Source organism: Ictidomys tridecemlineatus, chromosome 11 (genome assembly GCF_052094955.1).
Source record: "Ictidomys tridecemlineatus isolate mIctTri1 chromosome 11, mIctTri1.hap1, whole genome shotgun sequence".
Taxonomy (NCBI): Eukaryota; Metazoa; Chordata; class Mammalia; order Rodentia; family Sciuridae; genus Ictidomys; species Ictidomys tridecemlineatus.
The window spans coordinates 16,357,737-16,378,797 of NC_135487.1; the positions used below are offsets into that span (position 1 = coordinate 16,357,737).

Below are 21,061 nucleotides of genomic sequence, written 5' to 3' on the forward strand. Positions count from 1 at the left end.
CACAGCTCCCACAATGTGCCCCAGCTCCCAATTAGCCCTGAGACCGATATCTAAACCCCTAGGTTTAAACTTTTAAGAATAGGTCAGCTCCACCCAGTGGAAAACATGGACCGTCAGTGTTACAAGTTACTTTAACAGAGGTCCCTCCACATGGAAACCTGAGGAGCGGGGAAGAAGTGTTCCCCCCAATCACCGAGTGCCATGCTGTGTTGTCGGTGCTGGGGATATAGCAGACGGGGCTCCTGCTCCCACAGAGATGCTAGTCTCTCGGTGTGAATGTGTGTTGAGGAGACAGTAAACAAGCAAACAGCCAACTCAGATCATTTTAGATCACAGAGAGTACTTCAGAAAAAAACAACAGAGCCAGGCATGGAGGCATGCGCCTGTAATCCCAGCAGCTCTGGGGGCTGAGGCAGGAGGATTGCAGGTTTGAAGCCAGCCTCAGCCATTTAGCAAGGCTGTAAGCAACAAAATGAGACTCTGTTTCAAAATAAAAAGCAATCGAAAGGGCTAGGGTGTGGTTCCGTGGTTTAACACCCTTGGGTTCAGTCCCTGTTATCAAAAAGAAAAGAAAAAGAAAAAGAAAGAATGGGCATTAAGGAAGATAATAAAGAAAACCCCCAAATACAAACAGTTCTCAGGTGCTGCAAGGGAAACCTGACCTTGTGTTACTGAGGCACCCCCTGCTCTGGGCCTGTCCCCCAGAGGCCACTGACAGCCCCTCCCTCCCTGCAGGGCGCTATGTCTTGTCCTTCGTGGGCTGCGGTTTGGCTATCGTGGGCACCTACCTGCTGGTGACCTTCGCCCCCAACAGCCACGAGAAGATGACGGGCGAGAACATCACCAGGCACCTCGTGAGCTGGCCTTTCCTCCTGTACACGGTAAGAGAAGGCCCCCAGGACCTCACCTGAGATGGCAGGAGGGGATGGGGTCCAGGAAGCAGAAACCTCAGTGCCCAGCAGTAGGGGATTCCAGGAATCACAGCACGTCTCACGGTCTCTGAGGCCAGGCTGGCGGGAGTCGCAGTTCACAGGAGTGTGGATGCCACTCGTCCTCAGTGACAGCTGGAGCCACCTGTGGCATGATGCCAGCCTCACATTTCTGGGGCTGTTCAGGTTGGTTCATAGACTGTTATCTGTGGAAACCACATGAAAAAAACAAGTTCCAGGAAGTCGTCTCTGAGATGGAATTTTGACTCATTTTCATTTATTCTTCATCTTTCATCCAGAATTTCACAGTGAAAATCTTTGTGACAAGTTGAGATCATAAAAGGTTTAAGCACGTTATTTCCCTGGTGCCACCCAGCTGTTGGCGGCTGATGGAAGGCCAGGAAGGGCCGCTGGGGCTCCGTGAGGTTAGCTGTCCCGTCCGAGGCAGCAGGCCAGGCCACCTGGCCTCGCCTGCCGCCCGCTCCCCTATGGCCAGCTGCCTGGTGTTCACTGTCTTCCTCTGATCTGAGCAGCCGGAACCCTGACTGGGCCTCGAGTTCCCTGGAATATCCTTTTCCTCTGAGAGGCCACAGGAAGAGGATGGATTCCCCTGACCATCTCCCTACTGCCAGCCAGGTCCTAAGTTCCCTAGTGGGCATGGAGAAGTGTGCACAGGACAGAGCCAAGGTCCTGCCCCTGCCAGGAAGCCTTGGCCCCAGCAGCCCTTTCACTTAGGGAGTCTTGAGCACAAATCCCTCATGTGCTGTGTGGCCTTGGGCAAGTCAGTTTCTCTCTCTGTTTTCTTCTCTGTGACGTGGCAAGAATCACTGGACTTGGGATTGTGGTTGGAGCTACATGAGGTGGCGTGTAGGTCACCCAGCACCAGGCAGATGCCCAGAGTCAGTTTGTCTCACTCTGTCATCACTGTGAGGCAGCGCTTCCAGCCAGGGACTTGGCCAGACCAGATTAATAACTATTTACTGCATGCTTCCCGTGAGCCAGACATGGAGGGTTAAGAAATCAGTGAGATTCTGATTTCCCCGTTCTGCCATTGGCTTACTTGGGACTGTGACCACATCCGCTTCATGGAATTGTTTTGCTGATGAGTGTGACAGTCCTCACAGGACTCAGGGCCTCTCGGGAGACGCCAGCGCCCCGGCAGCCACCTTGGGACTTAGCGCCAAGGGCTGTTGGAGCACTCGTTGAACCGCGAAGAACCATCGGGAAGATTGGGACCCCAACCCAGCCCACCCCTGCTGAACACAGGCACGACCTGGAGCTGTTGTTGGTGACCCCCACATCTGCCTGGTGGGGTGTCCCTAGCAACGGAAGATGATTATGATGGCCTCGTGCAAATGAGATTGTTAATGTAACCAGAATCCTCCCAACAGGAGGTCACACCCTGACTGTGGCAACGAAGGCCGGGGAGAAGCAGGGGACGAGGAAACTGAAAGAATGAACAAAGAATGAACAAACGTCGTCGGAGCAAATGCCTGTTTACTGAGGAACAGCTCTGCATATTTATAGAGCCAGGGGGCGGTTTGACAGTTATGACAGTTTAACGGTTGAAGGGTTTGACAGTTGGCATGGGGTGCTTTCTAATTGGTGGGTAAGGATCATGTGAGCCAGCAGGGCTAGTCTGATTGGTCGGTAAGGATCATGTGAGCCAGCAGGGCTAGTCTGATTGGTGGGTAAGGATCATGTGAGCCAGCAGGGCTAGTCTGATTGGTTGGTAAGGATCATGTGAGCCAGCAGGGCTAGTCTGATTGGTCGGTAAGGATCATGTGAGCCAGCAGGGCTCACCATTGGACGGCTCTTCTCGGGGTATGGGGAAGTTAGTCTTTGGAGCAGGGGTGACTCCCGACAGAAACGGCTTGTGTCTTAGGGCCTCTAATCATAAGGACATTATTTTCTTTTCTTTTTCAAACACCCGTTGTTGTTTCTGCGTTGGTTTCTTTGCGAAGCAGATTCTGTAGGGTGTGAGGTTGGCGGGGCGCTGAGCCCTGTCCCAGTTCCTGCTTTGAGTTGCTGGATGCTGGTGGCTGATGGGGAAGCCGCGGCCAAACGCCTGGGCTCTGAAGGTGGAAAGGACAGTCACTGACGCGGGGTGGGGGGCACCTCTCAGAGCTCAGGCTGGGTGTCTGGTAGTCAGCTCTGCCAACGGAACGCCTGGCCCTGACCTCAACTACGTGGTCTGGTGAGACTGTCCATGTTCTAGGCTGCCCAGGCTGCCCAGGTTCAAAGCCCCGTTCTGCCGTTGGCTCACTTGGGACTGTGACCACATCCGCTTCATAGAATTGTTTTGCTGATGAGTGTGACAGGGATAAAGCGCTGGGAACAAGGCCTGCCCTGTGACCAGGCTCTTTAGTAAGCGCCTCCTCTGTCCCTGGAGAGTTAGGATTATTATCCCTGCGACTCAGAGCGGGTGGCTGAGGGTTAGGGAGGTCAACTTGCCCAAGGTCACGCACCAGTCTGGTGACAGCTCAGCTGCGTCTCACTCCAGATGCCTTCCTCCTCCTGGGTTGGGACAAGGGGGGTGAACACTGTGTTCCTGACCAAATGGCTGGGTGAACAAGTGTCTCCGCTTCAACCCACCCAGGTGTGATGGGGACACCCCTGGAGGAGTGACGGGGGACAGCCCATCTCAACCTGATGAGGCCGATGGAGATGAGGCGGCCCATCTCCCTCCAAGCTCTGGCCTGAGGGAGCGGCAGCTGTCCCGCGTTGCCCAGGGACAGGACCCCTCCCGGGGCGTCTCCTTCCCACTGGATCTGGCAGTAGAAACACCTGGTATTCAGCCCCTTTAACTCAGAGGGCCCGTAACTGAGAGAGCGGCAGGCCAGGGACGCCCCCTGGGCCCTCGGTGGCCGCTCTGACCTCCCCTTGCTGCCCCGTAGCTGGTGGAGATCATTCTCTTCTGCCTGCTGCTCTACTTCTACAAGGAGAAGAACGCCAACAGCATCGTCGTGATTCTCCTCTTGGTGGCTTTGCTCGGTGAGTGGGGCCTGGGGGTGGGGTTTTGCCAGTGGCCTCAGAAGGAAATGGGGGTTTTGTTGATGGAGCAGGGGTCCTGCTGAGGGAGGCAGCCCCTTCATTTCCAGGATCCTCACTCAAAGGAGCCTCCCAAGAGCCGGGAGCTGGGACAGAGGACAGACTCGTTCTGTCCTTGGGAGCCTCCGTAGAAGGAGGCGATGGCCTTGGGCAGGTTGGCAACCACGTGGGCTGTGTGAGTGGGGCCTTGGCACCTGTAGGGAGGAAGCCTCAGGCAGAGCGAGGGAGGCGAGCCCGGAGGTCACTTAGAGGAGGCCAGAGGTGGCGCAGCCCTCCAGGGGCCACGCAGAATCCATGCTGGGCTCTAGGCAAAGCCAGATCCTTCTCCCCGTCTCCCTCCCTCCCCCACCTCTCTCCCTCTCCCCCCATTCCTCTCTCCCTCTCTCGATCCCTCTCCTGTCCTTTCAGAAGGATGGTTCTGTTGGGGAGATGGCTCCTGAGTCTGGTTAGTGGACAGACGGACCCATCTGCATGTAACTTCATAGGAGAAGGGGGCACGCATCCGCTGGGCGCTGCCTCTTGCTGATGCTATGGTCCCCGGCTGGTGACTTTCCCTGTTTAAGCCACTGTCCTCACTCTAAAGAGGGGTACAAGAGAACCCCAAGTGGCCGAGAGGATCAGGGCTTACGTGGGATGGGCACGAAGACCCGGTTCCTGTGGCTTCTCTTCTGCCCCTCCCCCAGGAGCCATCCCTGAGCACAGGTTTGCATTGTTCTAATTTATTATTTGGGGGGGACAGGTTTATGGAGTTAGAATTTACATGGCATAACCCCCTCCACCCATTGGAAGCCCACATGTCTGGGCTCTTAGTGCAGCCCCGGAGCTCTGCAGCCCTCCTCTAGTGCTAGAACGGCTTTGTCACCCCCAAAATAAACCTCGTGCTGTGAACAGTTACTTCCCGTCCCCTCGACCAGCCCAGCGTCCCTTGCCCAGCCCAGCATCCCCCACCCAGAGCTCTGCCCTCGAGCGTCTTCTCTGTGTGGAGCCCGTGGCCTTGGTGACTGGCTCCTTTGGCTGAGCATGGTGTTTTGAGGCTCACCCTGTCACAATGTCAATAGGTCCTTCGTTCCTTGGTGACGACTTTCCAAGTGGGTTGGAGGAACCTGGGTCCAGAAGCATCCTCTCCTCAGGGGTACGAAGGCCACAGTTCTGAGGCAGCGGGCCAGTCCCCTGGTCTCCCAAGGGCAGCCTGGTGGCACGAGCCCATCTTCAGTGGCTGTTTGGAAACTGGTGCAGTGGCCGAGGGGCCCAGAAGCCACTGTGCAGCAGGCTGTGGCTAGAGAGGGCAGAGCAGGGACTGGGCCAGGCCCCACTCACCTCCTGCTCGGGGTCTGTTCTTGTAACCCCTGCCTGGCAGGGCACCTGACGGTGTGTGCCCAGGAGCCGTCCTGCACCCCGGGGCAAGGCCATGGTCTCCAGGGGGTGATGGGACGCTCTACTGAGGCTACCTAGGTGATATTTTTTCATTTCCCTTTTAAATTATATTTCCTGTCCTTGTTTTATAATGTATATGCCACACGAGGACAGTGTTGTGGGACCAGAGTTCTGAAATACATAAGCACGCACGCATGGGCAGTGTGTGTGTGTGGCACGGGGCGTGCGTTCTGAAACACTGGAAACTTCTTGGGATAAAGAAACATTTTTAAAAATACAAATGGCTGAGCATTGAAAAGCTCCCCGGCCCTTGGCTCACCGTGTTTTTCCTGTGGCCGCCACGAGGCTGCTGCTCCAAGGAGGTTCTTTGATCCACCTGAAGCTCCTTTGGGCCTTGTGCTTCTGCTGCGAGCCGGGCGCAGGGTGGGCACTCAGGTGCAGAGGACTGAGCACACTGGCCCCTGAGGCGAGCTGGAAACACCTGTCTGTTCTGCTGCCCCCATGTCTTTGATGAGAGGTGAAGAGAAACAACCCAAATGTCTCATCTCACCATTAGCAGGTTGGCTACTGCCGACCCTCATCTCTCACCAGGTCCTTAGAGGTCATACGCCCGCCTGACTCCCGCATCTCCCGGGGACTACCCGCGCCCTTGTCCTCCATCTGCAGGCTCCATGACAGTGGTGACAGTCAAGGCCGTGGCTGGGATGCTGGTCCTGTCCATCCAGGGGAACCTGCAGCTCGACTACCCCATCTTCTACGTGATGTTCGTGTGCATGGTGGCCACCGCCATCTACCAGGCCGCGTGAGTCACAGGGCTTTCCCGCCTGAGCCTTGCTACGCAGGCCTCTTGTGTCCTCTGGATCTGACAGCATTGGGTTTTAAAGCCATGGGGAGGATCCGATCCCGGGGTTGACCTCCAGGGTTATAGGAGGGACAAGGGCGCTGAGCTGTCACGAGGAAGGACTCTGTGCCGCCTGAAAGACAAGCCCAGGGTGGATTTTCTGTTCCCCCACACTGTGAGGACCTGTGGTGAGGCCGCCTGGCTCCCCCTCTTCTCCCGGCGGGCATGCGTCCATCTGAGGACTTCAGGCGAGGCCTTGCCCTCCCTAGGAGGCGGCCACTTGTCTGCCGGGTGGGAAAGTAAGGGATGTTATTTCTGTTCCTCGGGGAAATCACCCCAAACCTTCCCAAGTCCGAGAGTGTGCATTCCTTTCTCTCAGCACAGGAATTGAACCAGCAGCCCCGAGGACGGCCTGGGCCTCGCCCTGAGCCCTGTTGCCCCAGCAATGTTGCAGGTGGCCAGCCTGCGGAGGGGCACGAGGCTCATTCAGCTCAGAAGCCAGCCCTGGGCTTGGTGTCCACAGCCATGAGGCCCCCAGGGTCCCCCACAGGGCCGCGCTGTGCTTCACAGGACTTGCTCTTCTGGTCCTCACAGCACCCTCTGGAGGGAGGTGCTGTTCCCTTTCTGTACATGGGGAACTGAGCTGGGGAGTGGCAGGGCCCAGAGCTGAGCTCAGGCATCCAGCTCCCAGCCTCCTGCCCAGCCTCCCCGGGGCGCGGGCTGTCCATCACAGGGAGAGCAGTCCCTGCCCAGGCGTCATACAGACCCAGTGCAGTCCCCAGATAACGTCCTGTGCTCATGAGCTCTTCCTGAGATGGTCATCACCACCACCATTGTGACTGTGGTTATTTTTAGTCCACTGCAGAGAATTCCAGTTGTCCCCAGGGAGTCAGCGCCTGGTGCAGCCTCTGTTGAGCCCCAGGGCATACGCCGATGCCTGCCAGGGGCTTTGGCTCCTCCCAGGGCGCCCAGCACAGAGCCACAGTCCCTGCCCAAGGCACTCACAGCCCTGATGGGGGACAACCCATAAACAGAGAGCTACAGCTGACGGTGTGCGGGGTGTCCTCCCCAGAATGCCACCCCAGAAAGGATGAGGAATCTGTCCTACCTGAGAGAGCGCTGATCACAGATGCAGAGATCAGGAGGGAACCTAGTTTTCTCTCTTTTTTCTGTTTTTACTGCAATGATCACATTATTTTGAATTTAGAAGAAAATTTTAAAAAATAAGTACAGCACCAGGCAAATTGTGACATGTGCTCTAAGCATTTCTAGGCAGGGGTGCAGGTGGAAGAGATCCAGGAGTGGCTTTTTCCAGGGTGGGAAGAGGTGGGACCGGCATCTCAGATGATGGGATCCTGCAATCAAAAGTGCAAAACAGGAAGGTGGTGCCCACTTGGGGGTTGGGGTGGGCCCCAGACCTAGGACACAGGTGTCCCTAATGTGAGGAGGCCACTCTCCTAACCTGAGGATGTCCCCTCACACTTCAGACCAAGCTGCACTGTCACAGCCCTCGCCGGCCCCTGACCGAGTGCTTGTGTTGCAGGTTCCTAAGCCAAGCCTCCCAGATCTACGACTCCTCCTTGATTGCCAGTGTGGGCTACATCCTGTCCACCACTGTGGCCATCACTGCAGGTAAAGGGCCGTCATAGGTTCCTGTCTTCTGCCATAGCAGCAGGGGCATCACCCCAGTGGGTAGGGGCTTGACCACTGCCCCATTGACTGATTCTGCCTGTGGAGTCATGTGACTTCATGGAGAATGTGCAAGACCTGGGTTAGCATCTCAGTGCAGACATGCTCACTGTGTGACCTTCGCAAAGTCACTTAAGCTCTCTGAGCTCAGTTCCATGTTTCCAAAATGGGAGTAATCACACTTAGCTCCTAGAATAGCATTACATATGATCCAAGTGCCTCTGCCCCATACTTCTTGGAGATCCCAGGCAGGGTTTCTTCAACAATCTGGGTCGTCATCTGCAGCACCCCAGCCCCTACTAGCCAAGTGATCAGACATCTGTTCTACATCATTTTTAGAGGTTGTGAGTATTTGAAGCGTATGCAACATCGTAGGTGCTCAGAAAGTGATCATTATAATTAGAGTCCCCTTTTCTTCCATTCCACCCCCAATTTTTTTTTCAGTTTTTTCCTCAAGCAGCTTGCAAGGTTTCAAGTATATCAATGAGCTTGATGTTTATTTTTTAAATTGCAATGGTGACTAAAAGTCCTCAGAGTAAACAAGCTGATAAGGACCCAGCACCTCCGCTGGAAGAGGGTCCGGCTGGGCAGCGGCGAGCTCTGCACTGCACTTAGGACAGGTTGGACCCAGATCCATTCTCAGGGGCAGGAACAAGGGCACACAGCCTCCCAGGACCTGGGCTGTGAGCGGCTCCACCCAGAGCAGCCACAGCTGAGTCCCAACCGAGAACCTTGGTCAAGAAGATGGTAAACAGGTCAAGGTTGCAAGCAATAGCAAATGCTGTGGTTGAGTCAGAAATGAGTCAAGAAGGGGGTAGGAGTCCTGGAATACAGCAGGAAGCCATGGGGTTGCAGTGATGCCACACAGAGGTAGGCTGCAGGGCAGCACAGTGGGCACGGTATCCCCACACTGCAATAGTGGAGCTGTTGGCTGGGCATCCGCTGGCCACCATGGCCCAGAGGCCCTGAGGATGCAGACACAGGGTCTGTGTATCCAGCCCAACAGTGAGGAGGGGCGAAGGCGTGCGTGCCTTATGTGCGTGCATGCCTTATGTGAGTGCGTGTGTGTGAGAACGGTAAAGAAGGTCGGTGGCATCCATTAGGAGCATCATGGCAGTGTCATTGTCCTGATTTTGATCATGCATTGTGGCATGATCAAAAGCTGGAGGAAGGGTAGGTACGTGGGACTCTGCCATTGTGAGAGTCTGATATTATCTCAAAACATTCAAAAAAGAAAAAAGAAAGGTAAAGATGAGAGGGGGGCTTGCAGGGAGACCATCTGTTCCCCTAGGTGGCTTTTAGTCGTTACTCTAATGTCTCCAGGCATCTGTTCCATGCAGGGAAGAGAGCTAGCCCATCCCAGACAGATGTGTAACGTTTTTATTCCTGGCTGACACAGGTGCAGTGTTTTACCTGGACTTCGTCGGGGAGGATGCGCTGCACATCTGCATGTTTGCACTCGGGTGAGTCCCGGGCACGCTGGCCCAAGCACAGCAGCGGGCTGGGCTCCAGGCAGGCTCACCCTCCGTCCAGGCTTCAGTCTCAGGATCCCTCAGAGCCAGGGAGCTGTGAGTCTGGACCTTCCATCTTACTCCTCAATATCTCCTCCATCTCCTCCTCCTCTCTTCTCTTTGGGGCGTTAATCTCTTGGTCATTTCTAAAACAATACCTTTTTGACCCATGAAAAGGCTCTCATCCTTACCCCACATCTAAGAAACACATTAAAGTTCCATAAGAGACCAACATTTTGCAGAAACTTAACAGGATTGATAATATTCTGTTGGCTACAGTAGAAATAAGGAGGTACCACGAAAAATCAAACACAGGCTCAGAAGTGGGGTGGGGGGTGGGCAAGGCAAACCTATGCTTCTAGCAGAGGGGGCTTCCCGAACCTGGCTAGCAAGTCCACCTGCTTACATCTTGAACATGGCCAGTGCTGTCCTTCACCCTGATTGGAGGAGTTCAGGGTGACAATCCAATGCGATTGGCTAATTTTAGAATTAGGGTGGGCAAAAGGGAAGGGCTACAATTGGATCCAATTAAGGAGGAATACTAGATTTTGAAAATGAACCACCAGACTTTTCTGTGTCTCACAGTAAGTGGCAGGGGAGACCATGTTTATTGTCAACATCAATAAACATGTTAAATAAGCATACTTTTTTAATGTAACATTCAATTTGTAAAACTTAACTTGGAAGAACATTTGAAGGGGAACACAAAAGACACATGAAGTATTTAATTTTTAAATTAATTATATAAGCTAACAATTAGAGGTAAGCAAATAGCGATGACATAGGGTAAATTAGTTGTGCTGTATTTGTATAGTAAAACGCTACGGTGCCATTTGAAAACTTGAGGCCAGCCTGTAGGTGCTGACAAAGAACCCCTTGTAGGGTGCGTTACATGGAAAAAAAAAAAAAGGTAAATTTTTTTTAAAAAGTGGGGCCTGCCCCATGTTCCAGCAATTCATACATCTAGATGTCTTTCTCTCTCTCTTTTTTTTTTTTTTTAGTAGTAGTAGTAATTGGACACAATACCTTTATTTTTGTGTGGTGCTGAGGATCAAACCCAAGGCTTTGCACTTGCTAGCCGAGCACTCTACTGCTGATCCACAACCCCAGCCCTCCACATCTAGATTTTTACCAAAAGAAATGAGTGCATATGTTGGTAAAATGTCTCCAATATGAGTATTTATAGTAGCTTTATCTATAATAAGCTCCAATGAGAAACACCCTAAATGTCTTTCAACAGGAGAGCAGAAAAAAGTATAGAATATTCAGGCGATGGGTTCTACACAACTAAAACTAATGAATTATTAATACATGCAAAAAGTAGATGAATCTTTCTTTTATTTTCTTTTAATTATACATGGGCACAATATCTTTATTTTGTTTATTTTTATATCTTTTATTTTCTTTTAATTATACATGGGCACAATATCTTTATTTTGTTTATTTTTATATGGTGCTAAGGATCGAACCCAGGGCCCCACACATGCAAGGCAAGCGCTCTGTCCCTGAGCCACAACCCCAGCCCAAGTAGATGAATCTTAAAAATAATTTATTGGATATAAGAAGTAGAGGTTGTATGATTTGACTAAGGAGAATTTGAAAATAGGCAAATGGCGTCCATAGTGAGAAGTCAGGCACAGGCTCTCTCCGTGCAGAATGACTGCCATTTCCTGTTGCATCTGGAAGGGGCACAGAAAGCTTCCAACGAGGGGGAAATGGTTCTGTCTGGGCCTGGGACGCGATGATAGAAGCAAAAGCCACCCAGATGTACACTTAGGGTTCTTGGATTTTATTGCATGTAAATTACACATCTATTTTTAGAAACTAGTTTACATAAGCTATCAGGAAGAAATAGAAAAATACTGGGGAAGACTACACACCTACCTGGAGCATAGAGGGGGGCTGGGGGGGGCACAGGAAGCCCCCTTTTCAGTTTTTAAAGATTTTTACTTTTCTGTACTCTGTAGTGATGGAATCTAGGCCATTAAGGTTTGGGGGGTTTTTATATTTGTTTTTAAAGACAAGGTTCTGAGACTCCTGGCCCAGCAGAAGTGAAAGAATCAGGAGAGTCTAATTTATTCTGATTACAGCTTGGTGCCTGCGGGGCGCGGGGCGCGTGGGCTGCTGGGCTGTTATTATTCAACTAGTGTTCATACCCACCCACCCCCCAGCCTGGCCGCTCTCTGGGCTGTGGGGCCTTTCCCTTAGCACCTGTGATTGCAAGAGGCCCTTATCTCCTTCCCTCAGGTGCCTCATTGCGTTCCTGGGAGTCTTCTTAATCACACGGAACAGGAAGAGGGCCATTCCATTTGAGCCCTACATTTCCATGGATGCCATGCCAGGTAACGTTCAGACCCCACGTGTCCCACTGGCCCTCGGTATAGAATGACTGCCATTTCCTGTTGCAAAAGAGACGCGCACAGCCCTGGGCTGGGTACAGGAACTGTGTTCTGTGCCTTTACGGTGTGACTGTTTTTTCTTTCTTTCTTTCTTTCTTTTTTTTAATCTCATTGTGCAGAAGAGGAGGCAACAGCTAAGGCACCTCGGATGGTTTTGAGAGTACATCTTGCCCGTTCCCCTGACTATTTCGGGATCTTTTAGAGAAAACCCTGATGCACACTGAATGTAATTATGATCTGCAGCGCCAGGCTTCATGCCTGAAAGTGGAAAAATCCATTCATCTTGTTGGAATGGAATGATCAGAGAGGGGAAGGAAAACAGGATGAATGAAATTCAAATCCTATAACCTCACTCCCTGGATTCCACAAGGGAGTGGATTGTTCTAATTTTCCAGGGAGCTGAGAAGCACAAGGTCAGATGCCTTTAAGCCTGGACAGTAACAAAAACTTGTGAATCCTGAATCCGCCCAGCGCTGCACAGCAGGGAGTGGCCTGCACAGCAGGGAATGGCGGGGCCTGCTGAGAGTGCTGTGTGCAGCCTAGAGGGATTCCCGCTGGGGGAGTCAGGTGTTGGGCCAGCCCCAGGGAGGGTTGCTGTCCTGGAATCTGTAGGTTGCCAGTGACCGTGAACTTAAACTTATAAGGTGGAGCTCTCTCTCCAAAACATAGTCTCTATTCTTCATTAACAAAATGCAGACACACTGATGACACAGAGCAGCTTTTGGGTGGTGATCCTGTGACACAGGAGTGTCCTCAGGGCTGACCGAGGTGCTCCCATCCCTTAGCACCCATCCCCAGTGAAAGCAGTTGATTGTCCTTTCTGTATTACCTCCTCACCTCGTGCTGTCCAGCTGTTGTCTGTCATTCTCGCTGTGACCAGCCTGCCTGAGGACGGCAGCTCCGCGTCACTCTTCCCATTTCACCCCGCTTGTTCAAGTTACGTGTAAAACCAAGTGGAGTGAGCTCCAAGGTGGGGACCCGAGGCTCCCCCTAGGAGTCAAGTGCATGGGCTTTGGTGCATGGACCTTGAAACGTCTAATCTGGCTGCTCAGACGCCTTTTTTGCTTACTTCCTTGTTTCTCGGCTGTGTTCCGGATAGATGAGGGCGCTGGATAGCTGAATTCCAGATAGGTGAGGTGTCAACTCCGTGTGTGCGTGTATGTGTATGTGTATGTGCGTTCGTGTTTGTGAACTACGTATGTGTATATATCTATACAAATACTTGTATATTCATATATACAGACATTTTTGGTGGAAAATAGAAGGTAACCTCGGGTAATCTTAGATTCCAATATTCTGTGGCCTGTTTGTAGGTGTGCTTCTTGAACTTTCTCTTTGTACCCTGTGACCAGGGGGAGGTCAGACGTCAAGGAAGGGAGACCCTACTCTATCAGGGTGGCTGTCAGGACACTCCTGATTCAAGGCGTGTTCTGTCCTGTGAAGAGTGTGGGCTTGTGGTGCAGATGACTTGGATTCAAATCCCACCTTTGCCACCTGCTCATCCTCACTTGTAAACTGGGTTCCTTCCGGGGTAGTGGTGTCATACGGAAGGGCCTCTTGCACCGTGTCTGGGACATGGTAGATGCCAGCTTGAATTTTGTTTCATTTCCCTTTTGCTTTAAAAAACTTTGCAAGTTTTCAAACGCTTGTTGGACCTGGTAGCACAGGCACAACGAAACTGCCACAGTCTGTCTTCCAGCCCCTTGGTCCTGGTCAGCAGGAGGACCTGGCCTGTGGTCTGCCTGGATTGCTATCCACACAGCAGACCAGTAGCTGCTGCTCGAGAGGTCTCCAAATTCCAAAAATTCGCTACGTGAACCTGAGAAGAGAGAAGCAGCCCCCCACCCCCACCCCAGGATCCCACTGGTCCTCTGCTGGCTCAGATGCCTCCTGCTGAGCAGAAACCATGTCATAGATCACCAGTGGCAGATAAGCTTATTGTGTGACCAAAATACCTGACAAGAAAAATTTGAGGGAGGCAAGATTTATTTTGGCTCACAGATTCCAGTCCAGTTTGTGACAGGCCAAGTCCAAGGCAGAAATGTCATGGTGGAGGGAAGCTGCTCAGCTCCTGCAGGCAGGAAGCAGAGGGAGAGGAAGGGCACAGCCTCAGTGACCTCCCTCCACCCGGCTCCCAACTCCCAGCTGTCAGTGGATTAATCCGTTCATGAGGTCAGAGCCTCAGGATCCAGTCCTGCCTGAGAGCCCACCTCTGCACCTTGCTACCTTGGGGAACATGCTTTCAACGCATGAGCTGTTGGGAGACATTCCAGATCCAAACCATAGCACAAGGCCACGCTGGCCATCATGGGTGACCACACAAACAGGGCCACTCTGTTGTCATGTCTGAGCACAGACAAAACATAAACATTGTCCACACCGTATAAAAAGACCAGCAGCCCACCCTGCACCCCGCAGGCTAGGGTGAGACCCTCCTGCCTCCTTGCCAGTCACATCTGCAGCCTCAGCCTAGGCTTCCCTCCTAGAGAAGACCTACTAAGATCCCAGGAGAAGTAGCCCTGCTCTCTGGACAGCATTGGAGCCACAGCAGAGCCTCCCTTCCTCGACCCCTCCCCACCCCCCCACCCCACCCCAAATCCCAGAATGAATCCTTTCTGACACCCTGTGACTCACACACCCCTGGCTTCCCAGGGCGTGCATCTTACTGGGGTGCATCCATAAACCTGAATCTGCTCAGCTGTAGGTGTGTTCCTGGTCCTCTTTGCCTGGGGAACATTGTCAAGATCAAAAGCTAAACAATGCCTTGTAAGCCACTCCTCTTCCCTGAGGAACAGTCACCCAAACCCAAATCCAAACCACAGACTCTTGAGCTGTGCCCTTCCAATGACCATCAGCTGAGTCATGTGCCACATGGAGGAAGGGGCCTTCCACAGACTGGGTGCTCCCAGGCCAGCTGCAGGCTGGAGAAGAGCAGAGCCCAGCCCCATCTCTCGCTGGCTGTGTGATTCCAGGCACATTGCTCCTTCTCTGTGAGTCTGTTTTCTTTCTTTTTAGTATGTTTTTAGTTGTAGGTGAACACAGTACCTATATTTTATTCCTGTGTGGTGCTGAGGAGGGAATCCGGGGCCCCACACGTACAAGGCGAGCGTTCTACCCGCTCAGTCACAACCCCAGCCACTGAATCTGTTTTCTTATCTCGGAAATGAGGGCAGCAGCTACCTCTGTCCTAGAATCCTTAGGGGATTCAGTGCAGATAGGTGGGGAGACCACACAGCCTTCCAGCTGAGAGTGGCTTCAGAGTGTGGCCCCCTGGATTGGCAGCCAGGCACTGCCCCTGGAGAGCTGCTGTTCTCGGGCAGTGAGCCTCCAGCTGCCTCACTCTCCTCAGCAGCAGCTGTGAGGGTCGTGTGAGAAACAACTGTCCAGCTGTTCAGAACAGTGTCTGCCACCATCTGAACACTCAGACCTCGGCCACTGTCACCATGGGCACTATTACTACTTAGGGGCACGTTAAGCCATCAGATGCCAGCTGTTACCCATGATGCCTTCAGGAAGACACTTTGCAGTCAGCTTCTTCTAACTCATCCTGGGGACAGGAGAATCTGAGAGTCTATTCCTTGACAAGAGAAGAGATGCCCTCAAAAGTAACCAGGTCCCCCCTAACTGGAGGAGTGACAGGGTAAGGCTAAAGGAATTCACTAAGATCTCTGCCTTCAAATGTGAGTAGAAACCCAGCGTCCCATGCCCACAGAGCACTAGCATGGCCGAACGTCACCCTGCGTTTGGACAGGGGATGTTGGTGTTGAAGATCAACACCCTCCAAGCATCATGATGCGTCTGGCCCCCCCATGTCCATGATGCCTAAGTTACTCTCATCCCTCAACAGTACAGTGAAGCGCTTTGACTTCTGAGTTCATTCAGCAGTCGAGTGTTGGCATCTACCACATCCAAAGCATGGTGCCCTTTCCACCCCGCCGTGGGTCCAAACACACATCCCATCTCATTCTAGGTCCACTGGTGGTTCCTCCAGACAGTGGCTGGTCAGTGGCTGGTCTGTGCGCATATTTCCTGAAGACTTATCTCTGTTGCTTAGCAACTGTCCCTTTCCGAGTGTTCTCTTTTCAACCTAAAGCATTCAGGAAATGGGCGTGCACATGACTGGCCCCTGGCCGCCTGCTTAGTGTGGCGGGTGGAGGAAGGCGCAGCCTCTTGGGCCTCCTTTCTGCATAACGACGGGCATGGATTTCATTTCAGGGATGCAAAACATGCATGACAAGGGGATGACGGTGCAGCCTGACCTCAAAGCTTCTTTTTCCTATGGGGCCCTGGAAAACAACGACAGCATTTCCGAGATCTACACTCCTGCCACACTGCCAGTCATGCAAGAGGAACACGGCTCCCGAAGTACCCCGGGGGTTCCCTACCGAGTGCTGGAGCACACCAAGAAGGAGTGAGCCTCCCGGACTGAAGCTCGCCCCCCTGGCCGCCCACACCGGGCTGACGTGGCTCCCTTCCTTCTACAACTTGCCTTTCAAGTCGTTTTTTGTTTGTTTTTTTGATCGAGAACTCTATAGAAGGGGGATCTTGGAAAGCCTTTGTGACCTTGGTCTTGAACTTCCAAATGGGGAGGCTGGGGAGGGGGAGAAGAGTATTCCAGGTGGGCTGCGTGGAATTCAGCCCAGCCTGGCTTAGCCTTCTGGCCTCCCGAGGGCACTGAGCCTCCCCAGGCAGTGACCAAAGGTTGCCGTGCTCTTGGGCACTGCAGGCAAAGATTCTGCTCTTACTCCTAAATCCAGTGAAGCCCTGGGGACCTCTGAACTCGTCCTCCGCCACTTGCAGGCTTATCTCCCACCTTCTCACTCACAATTCGTATTTTTGACATTATCCACTGGCTCCATTCAGGGGCATAGCAGGCCTGCTGTGAGCGGAACACGCGGTCACTGGCGCCTTGGCAGTGTCCCTCGGCCTCTGGTCATCAGTGCTGGATCTGCTCTAGAAACTAATGTGGTATTGGTCCTGTGAGAACTGCATGATCGTGTTTCCCCCAAAGGAGTGGGGGAGTTAGAGAAGAAGGAGGAGAATAGGAGGACTTGGAGCCAGGGGATGTCTTTATACAGGACAGACAGGAAATCTGAGTTACTTTCCCTCCCAACACCCACTGGGAAGTCTGGAGGCGCTCAGCCCAGAGCCAGCCTGCAGCCACCCAGCCCAGAGCCAGCCTGTAGCCACCCCCTCCGTGCTCTCCTTCAGAGACCCACCACCCACCTGTGAGGTACTGGTCATTTCCCTCGGATCAGTGCAGGCTGCTGGGGTCCCCGGCCACAGCGCTGTGCATGGGAGAAGCAGCTGTACTCACAGATGGGCTGCTGCTCCCTCTGGCTGCAGACCTGATCATCTTAAAGGAAAGAAAGGTTTGCAAACTTTAATGAACATAAGGGTCCCTCAGGAGTTTATTTAAAATGCAGATTCCTGCACCCCAGCCACGGAGACATTTTAGGTGGGCCTGTGGGGTGGGGCCCAAGTATCTGCATTGGCAAATGGCACCACAGCTAGTAACCGGAGATCACAGCCCTCGAAAGCCTGCAGTGGAAAGAGGCAGCTGTTAGGACCCCAAGGGGCCCCTGCTAGAAGGTGAGAGTTGTGCTTCCATTTCCTCTCTGGGCTGCTTGTGGCAGGTTGAGTGGCCCCATAGGATCTGTAGCTTTCCCCCACCCTGTGAGTACTACTTAGATCAGCTGCTGCTTCCCAGGGCAGCCTTTAACTAAGGCAGGATAACAGTGTTAACAGGCCAGTGTTGATAGGTCACTTATCTCTATAGATTGTGCTTAATGCTGATTTAGTTCCCTGACTTCACAATTCCTGTTGTCCATGATAACCACTCTGTATTGTGTCTTAACCACTTCTGTATTGTCTTAAACGCCTACCAAGGCAACAAAGAGCTTTTTGTTCCCTTAGGATGAGTATCAAAAACCGTTCAACAATATTTATGAGGTATTTACTGCTGTTAAGCATTTAGAGGGTGAAGCTACAGCAGGACAGGGTTCCCATCCTCCAGCCAGCAGGGGGAGACACAGGGATGCAGGAGACTCCTGCAGGGCTGTGAGAGGTGCACACTTTTTTTGCGGGGCTGGGGATGAACCCCAGGCCTTGCACACAATAGGCAAGTGCTCTACCCCTGAGCTACACTCCCAGCCCCAAGAGTAGACCACAGAAAGCAACAGGCTAGGCCCTGAGCCCAAAGGGTTTTCAAAATTGGAGGTGATTCTGGCCCCAGAAACAGATAGTAGTGACAATGACGGTGCCAAGCTAAGATTTGAGCAGAGCATATAGAGTGGGGTGGTCTCACACACTCTGCTCCAGCAGAAGAGCCAGCATTTGCAAAAAAGAAAAGGGGTGGGAGATGAACCAGGAAAGATCAGCAGTGGAGGCTGAGCATCCTGAATACCTGGCAGAAGAGTGGGAAGTGTACCCTGGAGGGCCTGGGAGCCATTGATGGTTCCTGAGGACGAGAACGGCAGGATAAGCTCTGATTGGACAGGAGGCCTTGTTCAGTGTGGAGGAAGAAACGGGCTGAGAAGGCACCTTTCAAGGTCAACCTCTGGGCCTGCAAGGACACACCAAGGGGAAATAGAATCAGGTTTCAGTGCTCTTCAGATATTCCCGTTTCCGGGTGGTTTTTCAAGGGTCAGGGAGGGGCGGAGTGGTAGGGAAGGTCAGTGGGAGCTGTTCATTGCACCCAGCCAGGTGATAGGCCTTGGCTTTCTGAGTGCTCCCAGCCTCCCTCCAGCCCTGTCCCTTCCCACTTTGGTTAACGTGCCATGTGGCCTTGGGCTAGCCAGCTCTCTTGAGATGCGTGGATACATGGGCACCTTAATTTCAGGTCTGCTATGGGTCATTCCTGGGTGACAATGACAGTGCCACCCAGGAACTGCCACCAGGGCCTAGGCAGCTCTCTGTCCTTAGGTCTGAGCCAGAGGTGTCACCCCTCAAGGCTGAGCAGAAGGCTGTGGTGGTTTCCTGAGTGCAGCCAGAGGACCATCTCAGGCAGCTGGAAAGGACAGCCGAGGTGGGGCCCTCATGTCCAGAGTTCCGAATCTGCCCTGGGCTGGCCACTCCCAGGCGCTGTCCATAGGTGAAAGTGGACCATCCACTAATGGTGATGCAGCACTGGCTGGTAGGAGCCACTCCCAGCTCTGAGTCCTGTTGTCACTCACGGCTCTGACGTTCCCAGCCCTTGATGCTCCAAGTCTCATTGATCACGTGGGTTTAAACTTCCCCTGATCTCTGGTCTTCCTCTCCCCCCCGTTGTACAGCCTGGGATTCTGGGTTCCCTGATTAGACAGTAAACAAGTTCAGAGACTGCTTTGAAGATGGGTTTTGCAGCATGGGATTGAATGCTGGGCAGGGAAGGGAGGGCCAGCATCTCCATTGTGTTTCTGGTAGGAACCAGCCAGCTCCAGGGTGCTGTGCAGATGGGGCATCAGCATCTATTGGGGTGGTACAGGGAGCCCCACCCAGCAGCCTGTGAGTTCCTAGGTTCGACCCCACACTGGCTGGTAGGCAAAAGAAAGTCGCTTGTATGTTTCCCTGAGAAGCTGTGTAAGTGAAGTCACTTTAGGACATATTCTATGTGGATGCTTATATTTTGTTAACTTCATGGCTAATATAGCATGTCTTATTTTTTAAAAAGAAAAATGTGTACTAGGTGCAAATAACACTGAGGTGGTATTTAATTAAAAAAAAACCATGCAGTATATATTGAATTTGAGTCTTTTGTTTGGCTAATATTTTCTAGATTCATCCAGAACAGCACTGGCTAATAGCACTTTCTGTGATGGCAGAAATGTTCGATGTCAGTACTGTCCTATATGGCAGCCATTGTCCACATGCACTGTAGAACACTTTAAATGTGGCTAGTGTGCCTAAGGAACTGGATTTTTAATTTCCTTTTATTTTAATTTAAATTTAGAAATCCACACACGGCTACTGACTGCTGTACGAACCCTGCAGAACCCTGCAGACCCAGAGATGCCCATGATGCAAGGGAAGCTGAATCGGGCACTTTTCCCCTTCAATGGTTAAAAGCATAGATCTTGCCTGCACAGCTTGTCAGCAGTGTGGTGTAGGGCAAGTTTCTTAACATCTCGGCGCCAAATCTGTGAAAAAGGAAGGTTAGCAAACTACCTAAGGGTTATTATGAAGAGCAGATGAATTAATAGATGGGCAGTCTTGGGACCATCCCCTCAGGACAGGGTGTTATATTGAAGCAATAGTTTCCCTCTTGTTTGAATCAGCTTGTTTTCTGCCGTGACCAAAAGACCTGACAAGAACAATTTTAGAGGAAGAAAAGTTTTATTTGGCGCTCACTGTTTCTGAGGTCTCAGTCCATAGATGGCCAACTGCGCTGCTCCAGGCTTAAGGAGAGGCAGAACATCATGGCAGAGGGATATGGAGAGGAAAGCAGTTCAGGACCTGGCAATCGGGGAGCAGAGAGAGAGTTAGCTCTGCTCACTGGGGAAAGCATGTGTACCCCAAAGGCATTCCCCCAGGGACCACCTCACCCACCACATCCTGCCTGCCTAGTTTCCACCCAGGCAATACCATTCAAGTGGACTAATGCACTTTTAGGTTAAGGCTCTCTAACTCAATCATTTCACCTCTAAACATTCTTGCATTGTCTCACGTGAGCTTTGCGGGGAACACCTCATCTTTAAACTTTATTTAAATTTTTTCCATTTTAAATTATATAATGAACACTTGTGACTTAAGCAATTCTATGCACACATGTCTCTTCATTCTGAGTTTCCAACTTAATAAAGGCAGGTGTTGTACCTGTTTGCTTATACCACAACTTACGTAAATGTATACATACTCATACATTTACAAAGCACATACTGTATGCCATGATACATGAAGACCTTAAGTATACCTTGTGTCTCCTTTATGATGCATTTATGAAGCACTTACTGTATACCACACATAAAACCTCATGTTTATCTCAAGTTTTCCTTATAATTATTCTACAAAGTTTGATCTTATCCCCATTTTACAGACGAAGAAACTTGAGGCTTGGGTCACATAGCTGGTGAACAGCAGAGCCAGGATGCCAGCCCAGGGCTGCCTGGCTGGGACCCTGAGCTCCCTGGGCTGGGCTGCCTTTCCCAGTGTGCTGGAGGGGGTTTCAGTGGGCAGGGGTCTGTGCATGAGGATTGCAGCTTCGGCTGAGAAGAAAAGGAAAACTGTTTCAAGGGAGGCTGAGACCTGCAACAGAAGGCCATCCGCTGAGTCTCTGGGGACATGCATTAG

At 52.1% G+C, this 21,061-nt stretch overlaps 1 protein-coding gene across 2 annotated transcripts in view; it reads left to right on the plus strand.

Moving 5' to 3' along the window:
- Positions 1-19,509, plus strand: part of Nipal3 (NIPA like domain containing 3) — a 42,677-nt gene extending 23,168 nt beyond the window's left edge. The window contains exons 6-13 of one of the 2 annotated variants that reach the window (XM_021734343.3): positions 736-881; positions 3,827-3,923; positions 6,021-6,156; positions 7,739-7,827; positions 9,284-9,347; positions 11,643-11,737; positions 12,894-12,925; positions 16,010-16,138. In XM_021734343.3, the coding sequence (XP_021590018.1) occupies positions 736-881; positions 3,827-3,923; positions 6,021-6,156; positions 7,739-7,827; positions 9,284-9,347; positions 11,643-11,737; positions 12,894-12,910 (644 nt within the window). In that variant the 3' untranslated portion in view covers positions 12,911-12,925; positions 16,010-16,138. Of the gene's footprint in view, positions 1-735; positions 882-3,826; positions 3,924-6,020; positions 6,157-7,738; positions 7,828-9,283; positions 9,348-11,642; positions 11,738-12,893; positions 12,926-16,009 lie in introns of both variants that reach the window. The other variant, XM_005317609.5, reaches the window with a different exon arrangement.
- Positions 19,510-21,061: the final 1,552 nt, after the last annotated feature.